This window comes from Monomorium pharaonis, chromosome 5, assembly GCF_013373865.1.
Source record: "Monomorium pharaonis isolate MP-MQ-018 chromosome 5, ASM1337386v2, whole genome shotgun sequence".
NCBI lineage: Eukaryota > Metazoa > Arthropoda > Insecta > Hymenoptera > Formicidae > Monomorium > Monomorium pharaonis.
This window is the reverse complement of record NC_050471.1, coordinates 7,588,234-7,597,431: the sequence shown is the minus strand read 5'-3', so window position 1 is coordinate 7,597,431 and position 9,198 is coordinate 7,588,234. Positions and strand designations below refer to the sequence as shown.

The 9,198-nt window shown below is 30.1% G+C and overlaps 1 protein-coding gene and 1 pseudogene across 3 annotated transcripts; one reads left to right on the top strand and one right to left on the bottom strand.

Annotated features, from left to right (window-relative positions):
* Window positions 1-95: 95 nt before the first annotated feature.
* LOC118645665 (palmitoyltransferase ZDHHC16-like) lies at window positions 96-3,267 on the top strand. Of its 3 annotated transcripts, XM_036287261.1 has the most exons (7): window positions 97-376; window positions 593-740; window positions 1,321-1,342; window positions 1,503-1,637; window positions 1,799-1,989; window positions 2,063-2,373; window positions 2,771-3,267. In XM_036287261.1, the coding sequence occupies exons 1-7, from the start codon at window positions 330-332 to the stop codon at window positions 2,859-2,861; spliced, it is 945 nt and encodes a 314-aa protein (XP_036143154.1). In that variant the 5' UTR covers window positions 97-329; the 3' UTR covers window positions 2,862-3,267. The 3 variants fall into 3 exon arrangements, with proteins under 3 accessions (XP_036143153.1, XP_036143154.1, XP_036143155.1); XM_036287260.1 differs by having other exon boundaries at window positions 96-376; window positions 1,328-1,637; XM_036287262.1 differs by lacking the exon at window positions 97-376 and having other exon boundaries at window positions 614-740; window positions 1,321-1,637.
* A 2,804-nt stretch (window positions 3,268-6,071) lies between these two features.
* On the bottom strand, window positions 6,072-7,084 carry LOC118645584 (annotated as a pseudogene).
* Window positions 7,085-9,198: the final 2,114 nt, after the last annotated feature.

Below are 9,198 nucleotides of genomic sequence, written 5' to 3'. Positions count from 1 at the left end.
AAGATTCGACTATGAATTCCGGCCTATGTATGTAAATTTTTCATTGACGCATTTTCCAATTAAGCTGCCTGCGCTACCTGGCCGGCTGGCCCGAAATCTCTTTTGAAAACAAATATGGCGAACAAGACTGTATTTGCTGATCGATCGAAGCAGATCGAGGTTATCGTTTCTTGCCGCGGAAACAGTTATCAGTTACAATACTTTATCGAATGTCTTATCAAAATGTGCAAAGTGCGACATGATGATGAGCGAACGCATGTTCACGAGATATAACTCTACTATGACAAAATTATGAGTACATTTAAGTGGACTCGACGACAGAAGCGAAAATGGCAAGGATACAGTGGTCTTTGACGAAGGCGCCAAGTGTTCTTCGGTAAATCAATTTTTCTATCCCTTGAAATTAATATTCACCAGTCCTTTGTTAAATTGTTCTTTTTGATCGCACCAAGATTATTCCTATCTCTACTACTTTGTTTATGTCAACACTGTATTAAAAATTATTGTTTTTTAACTCATTTGTTGCCTCTATAACTAATATTTTATATGAATCTAACAAATATAACGATCTGATTTTGACCTGTGTTTTAAGGGTTAGTTTAAAACAAAGGTGGTGGCGGCTTCAAATCGTTTTTAAATCGCTGTTCTACAATGACTTTTTGAATTGGAGCTACACATGTGATATACTTATGGAACCCATGTTCTGGTTTGTCGAGAACTTTACTTCCTTTTTGGGTCCAGTAAGTTTTTATTATTCATTTTTATATTATATTACAAAGTATTGTATTGGATTTATGACACAACTTTTTAATATATTTTTAGCACAAAGATTTTATTTTGTAATACGTTTATATCAAATAATTAACTTTGAAATTGACTTAGTTGAAAAATCAATAGACTATTGATACTTGAGACTACTTGAGACTAATCTTTGTCATAGTGAATTGTCAAATTTAAAAAGAAAACTGATTGGGTTGACATATCCTAATCAATTGAAAAATATTAGAAATTTTTGAATTGCAGTTATGTTCTGTTGTATTAACATTAAATTTAACTGTAGTTTTTTTACAGTTGGTTTATTTTATTTATATGTGCTGCAATAGCAAGTGATATATATTTCATGATATTATATGTGATATTATAGTATAATCATGATATTATAGTGACATGATATTATATTTATTATATTGTATGAATAATATTCCACATAGAATGCTTTATTTGATACAATTATTTTACAAAATATAATTGAATTTATTACCTTTATTTTACTTAAGGCAAGCTTTGTGATATCCACAATATATTTACTAAGCGCTACAGTTTACAGGTTTTCGTTGTAATGGTGAGTCTGCTGACTGTCAGTATCGTATGCATCGCATATTATGTGGGCCTACCTTGGTGGTGGGAACGAAGTCCACTGATGACGATAATTTTATTGCTAATTGGAAACTGGCTACTGGTTAATGTTTGCTTTCATTATTATATGGGCGTGACTGTGCCAGCTGGCAATCCACCACAGGGTGGTCTTATCCCAGAGGCTGTAAGCATTTGCAAGAAGTGCATCAAGCCAAAACCACCCAGAACACATCATTGCTCTGTTTGTAACAAGTGTATCCTCAAAATGGATCATCATTGTCGTATCCTTTGCATATTTCATAGATTAATTTTATATATTTAATTATTTTTTATCAATTATTTTTAACTAATTATTTTTTATCAATTATTTTTAACTAATTAATTTAATTTAAGGTTGTTTTGTAAAACATTCTGTGATAAATCTTCCTTAATCAATGTACAGCATGGTTAAACAATTGCGTTGGCCATTATAATCATCGGCATTTCTTCCTGTATATGGTTTACACCGTAGTTGGTGTTACATTCATTATGATATTCGGTGTACGACTCGCCTATGAGGAATTCTATCCTGATCAGGAACCAGAATTGGATGGCCATCCAGTACGTCTCAATAATTCAGAAATAATTCCATTGGTATGTTAGTTAATTAGACAAAAACATGTTATTGTCTTTTGCAAACTGATAAACGTGCACTTGATTGATGCAGACAGAATCGTTGGAGCACTTGAGCAAGGAGGAGTTGGCAGAAATAGCAAGACAAGTGGCAGAAACTGAAGCCAAAGAATGGCGAAAAAGACTGATAATTTTCGCGGGTCTAATCTGTGTCGCCACATTTGCAGCGCTGGGTGCCCTAGCTTGGTGGCACGCAGGTCTCATTAGTCGAGGAGAGACTAGCATTGAGGCACATATCAATAGCGCAGAATCGAAGAAATATCGAGCTCAGAATAAGTTCTATCAGAATCCTTACGACTTTGGACCAAAAGAGAATTGGAGATTGTTCTTAGGAACAAAAACTAGGTATTAAAAGAGTTAAAATAAATACATCTTAAAACGTTAAGCAGCGCCCTCCGATTAAAATACAAGTAATAATGTTTCATAATTTATACAATAATTTTGCGTGCATAAAATTTTTAGCCAGACATGATAATTAAAAGAATTAAACTTTACAAGACTAATTGAATTTCACACATTATTTAATATGTTGATTATACTAAAAGCATTCTTTTTAATTTGCGCATATTTATTCAATTTTAACATGAAAATGATTTCGATTAAAAAAAAGTAATCACTGAAAAAAATTTTATTCAGTATCTATTTTTGGCATTTTGTCACATGTATTATTTTTGCATTGTTGCATTATGAAAAAATGTATTTACTATTATCCTTTAAATATATTAAATATTTGCTGTTGCAGGAGCTGGTGGCATATTTTATTCCCATCAATTTATGGTCCTTACGGCGATGGACTTACTTGGCGAACTATTCACGATAGCAAAATTTCTTAATTTCTTTTCAAATTTTTGAGATTCCGTATAACATTCATGTCTTCTTGCAAATTCTCTATTCATATATTTGAATATTCTAGTCAAAACTCCAGACTGTTTAATTACAATTCAATTGAAAAGTTATCGAAGTGGCATATATATAGTTAACTATTTGCAATAATTTTCTCGATAGACAATAATTGGAACAAGTCAGCTTTTTGAAATTACAAAATTATTCTAACATAGGAAATTAACATTACATTTTCAAAATAATGAGTAGAGAAAAATTTGCAAATGCCACAAATTCTTTAATCTTTGATTAATTTGACTGGCTAATTATTTGATAACTAACTGATAACTAAGTTTAATACTTGATTTATAGTATTATACAATTTAATAAAGAATGTTTTTTATATCTTTCATAAAAGGCGAATAAATTGCAATTATTATCCTTGCGGCCAGACATTCTCTTCGATCCACTGAAGATAATGGACACTCTAGTATACACGCCAGGACTCGTAGCACAGGCTTGATCGAAGTTGGTGACACCTATTTCTTGATAGACGCAAATTTTATAAATACTATGTTTTTATTTCTGATTAATCATTCACGTTTGAAATATGCGCGTTTCCAAATGGTAAAATCCGATTGGTTGAAATTTCGGTCATGCCGCCATTATGCGCAATGTCTCATCCGTTCCGTTTCATGCATGATACGCATGATGTTCTAGCTTTTTTCTTAGGCCGGTATTCATAGTCAAATCTTATTTCAAGATCGTCTCAAGCAATGTCTTAAGATGCTAATACGGCTCTGTGATTGGTTGATGGCATCTTAAGACAGTACTTAAGATGATCTTAAATATAAGATCCGACTATGAATACCGGCCTTAGGCCCGGTTCCACAACTCACACAACTCATGGTTAACTGCTAACGGGAGATTAATCGACTACCTATCTTTCTCTATATTATTATCTAAGGAGAGATAGAAAATTTATTAACCTCCCGTTAGCAGTTAATCGTGAGTTGTGGAACCGGGCCTTATAAAGTTAAGGAAAGGAAAAATATGTATTCAATTATTCTTCTTTAAATTCAAATGTGATTGGTTAATATCTTACGACTTACAACTTCATAAAGTGTGCTTTCCAGCAAGACACAGTGTAACACAGTCTATTAGTGTGAGAAAGAACATATCAGTGTGTCTCACTCACACTAGTGGACACTGTGTTACACTGTGCCTTGCTGGAAAGCACACAAAGTCTCTCTCTAGTATGATTAGTTATATTATGTAACAAAAATACACAATTTAGATTAAAAATTAAATAAGTACATTTATTAGTACAGATCTAAAAAGCTTGAAAAAAGTTCACTTTCCTCATTTTTACTCTTTTAAAAATATTGTTAATATAATAACAGATCACTTATAATAATAAACTTATAATAATAGACTTCGGATTAAATTTTAGCTATTATCTATAGCTATATTATCTTTTCCTTGCCGTTAATTTAGCTATTATCTAGTTTTTTTTAAGATACTGGTTAGCTATCTTTTTTTTCAACTGTTGGCAACCTGGGGTGCGTTCCGTTTCACGTATAATACGCATGATGCATCGTTCATCCTTATTGTTTGTCAAACGTTAAACTGCGTTAAACAAGGATGAACAATGCATTATGCGCATCATGCGTTGAAACGGAAACGCAGCCCAGTACAGCCCAGTATCTGCCAGTATCCCAGTATTGCCAGTATCTTAGAGGAGGGATTCAAGGGGAGCCATAAGTCATTACAAAGAAGTGTGGTGGTGGTGACTCGTTAGCCGCTCTCAGGTTCCTCTCTGAAAAAGGCCAACAAAATGGCAACTGGTACGTTTAATTGTAATTATTTATTTGATAACGGTTTTTGTTTACTTATTTATTTGTAAATATTTAGATATATCCAGAGTCAAAGATCTAAACGAAGAAATAAAAAAAGATCTATTGGACTGCTTAATATCGATAGTGAGATGGTGTGTTGCTGCACTAATATTATTTCTAATTCTAGATTATATGAGGCTGTTTAATGAAGTTTATATAAAATTAGATATATAAGTGGCACAACATAAAAGCAATCTGTAAATAATTAACACAGTTATTTGGTAAGTTTTTATCACTTTTATTAAAAGATTATTAAATCCTAAATTAATACTTCACCCAATTATGTATAATATATTATTTTTACATTATTCTCAAAAATTTTATTCTTATATTGTACTTAAGTCTTTTTTATTGTAGAATTTGATGGCATATTTATTTCCTTATCTATGATCTCTAATTTACGATCCTTACATGAGTTTTCATCAAAAACTATTCATTAACTATGTTCAAATCTTAAATCTCTTAATTTTGAAAATCAGAAAGTCAACATCAATTCTATATTTTATATTAATTCAGATTTCTTTGTGATTATTTTATTTTTTTATTTCAGTATTCTAGTCCAAATTGCAAACTGTATTGCATTATCTTAATCGCATTATTTTAATTAATTATCTATAATTTTTTAAATAAACAATATTTAAAGTAAATAAACTTTTCTTAAAAATTTCAAAATTATTCTCATATAAGATAAATAAATGTCATGTTATAAAATAATGAAAAGAAGAAACTTGCAAATGCTATGAATTTTTTAATCTTAAATTAATTTGACTGGCTAATTACCTAACAAGTAATGACTAATTATGTAAGACTTGATTTAGCTAATACCATTTAATAAAAAAATATTTCTTGTTTCTTTCCTTAATAAAAGTCAAATAAACTTATTATCCTTGGGGCCAGACATTCTCTTCAATCCATGGGAGATAATGGGAGAGTCTGATATAAACACCAGGGATGTCGATCAATCCACAGTCCTTACTGAAGCTGAGGATAATAATAATGATTCATAATTTATACAATAATTTTGCGTACACAAAATTTTTAGCCAGAGATGATAATTAAAAGAATTAAACTTTACAAGATTAATTAAATTTTATACATTACTTAATATGTTGATTATACTAAAAGCATTCTTTTCAATTTGCACATATTTATTCAATTTTAACATGAAAATGATTTTGATTAAAAAAAAAAGTAATCACTGAAAAAAAATTTGTTTAGTATCTATTTTTGGCATTTTGTCACATGTATTATTTTTGCATTGTTGTATTATTAAAAAATGTATTTAATATTATTCTTTAAATGTATTAAATATTTGCTGTTGCAGGAGCTGGTGGCGTATTTTATTCCCATCAATTTATGGTCCTTACGGCGATGGACTTACATGGGATAACTAACTGATAATTAAGTTTAAAACTTGATTTATAGTATTATACAATTTAATAAAGAATGTTTTTTATATCTTTCATAAAGGGCGAATAAATTGTAATTATTATCCTTGGCCAGACATTCTCTTCGATCCACTGAAGATAATGGGACACTCTAGTATAAACGCCAGGACTTGTAGCACAGGTTTGATCGAAGCTGGTGATACCTATTACTTGATAGATGCAAATTTTAGCAGAATGGATTTCATGGACTATTTGCAGAGGACCACCGATATTTCCTTGGCAGGAGTCCTTGGACCAGTTGTTAATAAGATCGCCAGCACAAAGCATACTTGTTGTGATATTGTGTGGAACTTGAATAGAATTGTTGTATTTTAGTGTACATAACGAATTGTCTAGTAGATCCAGTTTAGCTTTTTGCAATGTATCGCTCAGATCTCCATCTGAATGCATATAATTTAAGTCAATATTCTTAACGTATTCAAATCTGTAATTCTCATAACAAAGGTTTAATAATCCTCATAAAAGGTTTTGCATGTATTAGGAATTCTCTAAAAATGTTTAGTAAAAATTCTTAATAAATGTAAAGCCCTTAAACATTTAAATTTTTTAATCGATTTAGCTTTACTATCCATTACATTTTTTTCTTGTTATTTAATTACTGGTTACTTACCGAATGCAGTGAGACTCCAACCAGTAATTAAAAAACTTGAAGGCACGGTATCATATTGCTGAAAAAGACGCAGGTCGTATGGATGTACTAAATGAGATTGCGTTCATAAGTAATACTAGAGCTACGTCGGCATATAGCTTGGGTGTATTATAGTCCTTATGTCTTATAGTATCCTTGATGGAAACCGTGATGCCTGTCTTGTCTGTTAATTTATGATAGCCTATTCTTGCATCAGTTGGACTACCACTGCAAGAAGATATATTGGAAAGGATTGATTTTGTTAATTATCCTATAAATATAAATTGGAAATTTTATTAAACTCAAAATTTTTAATATGTTTAAACTACAAAACTGGATTTTTAAAATTTCATAATTTTTTTAAAATGTAAAATATATGTTATGTTACGTCGAAGAAATACTATGAAATTAGTCTTAAAGAATATCTTCGCGTTTTAATATTTTGTAAGTTTTATGATTGTGTATATAAAAATATAATTAACTTTAAAAGTTTTTTTTTTCTTCAGTGCATTTATAAATGGTTTAAGATTTAAAAAATGGCAGAAGTATACTTTGGTCCATGAGTGCAATGCGCAGCGGATAGTACCCAGGTATGCGAAATCAGCGTGCCACCGCATGTCAGAATGAATTCGTCAGAATTGCGTCTGCCCAGAGCGACCATGTGAGAAAACTCACCAACAATAGCGGTACCTCCGACCACCGTGGTTCGAAAGGTAATACCAAGTAATTTGAACCTAACATAGTGTCGGAAGGATTAAATATCAACTGCAATGTTTTTTCTGACGATGAACTAGTCGTAGTTGTTATCGAGGGCGTACCCGTAATTTCCTCCACATATTCATCACACTCTATGAAATTTATTTTATAGATATATTTATTATATATAGATATTATTACTATTGTTGAGTGAGAAAAAGTAAGAAGAATAAAATCAGTCAATAAAATATATCGAAATCGTACGTGGTATTTAAGAAAAAAATGTTTTACATAAAAATTGTAAGATTTCAACAAATAAATAAAAAAATAATACACATTTGAGTTTTTCCGTACTTGCGCTTAAAATAAAATAAATATCGCCATTTGATGCATTTATTGAAATCTTACAACCTAATACTTTTTCCTTACTCTGTACAAGGAAAAATGAATCATTCAGATGATTAAAATGGTAATCGTTCAGATGTCTAAAATGGTGAATATTTTATAAATGTGTGCTCGAGTTCTTAGATACACTCATTTAGATTTTTATATCTTCTACTGCACAATATTTTGCTAGTACATTACTTTTCTATTTTTACATTTTTTTATTCTATAAGCTCTTAAAATATATAATCGTACTTTACTTACTGCGTTCTGAAATCGTTTTTAGTGATTTGTTGTTTTAATAGATAAAAAATCCTTTAATGGTAATCGCCTTATTAAGATTGGCGATTTAGGAGAAGTAAACGGACGAGATGTAAAATCTTTATGAAATGGAGCTGAACTAGTAAATGCTGATGTAGATTCTGGTGTATTAGGTAAGCTTGAGATTAGCGATTGAGGAGAAGTCGGTGAAAAAGATATTATAAAATCTTTATGAAATGGAACTGAAGTAGTAAATACTGATGTAGGTAGTATTGTATTAGATGCTGATGTACGATAATATGGTCGTGGTGTGGAAGGTAATCTCTGTATAGTAGGCTTTGGTGATGAGCTTTGTGAAGGATTTTTATTATCATTGCGAAAGAAATTGTTGTCAGGAACGATTATATCGGATGCTTGTGATGTAAAACCATTTGACAAGAATGAAGGCTTAAAAGAGAGATTAATCTGAGAGTTATTATTCCGATCAGAAAAGACTATACTGATATTAAGTTGTAATGAATTGTTATTTGGCAAGTATAAATTTTTATTTTTGTTCTTCAAAGAGCCATTGTCTAAAAGATATACAAGTAAAAATATACTATAATAATTGTAGAAAAGCTTTCTATAAATATGTACAATTGTATATTATATTGTTTAATTTATATTACTTTATGTATATAAATATATTCTTATTCTTTTTATGTACATTAATTTACAATATAAATTCTTAGCATTCAATTTGCCAATATAAAAATTTTATGATGTAAAAGTTTCAAAAAAGCAAATATCAGTATCAAAGATTTTAAAAATCATATTTACAACTATACAGATATCGCTATCTAATAAATATACATAAATATATTTGAGTTTGATAATACTATCCACATACAACAAATAACAATCCAGCAAACAAGGTACTGACAAATAACGACGTCTTTAATTTCAATAAAACGTTAAAATATTGTTTGACGTTATCTTGTTTCCTGAAAATTATTTCACAACGATAATACAATAATACGACATTCATATTTAT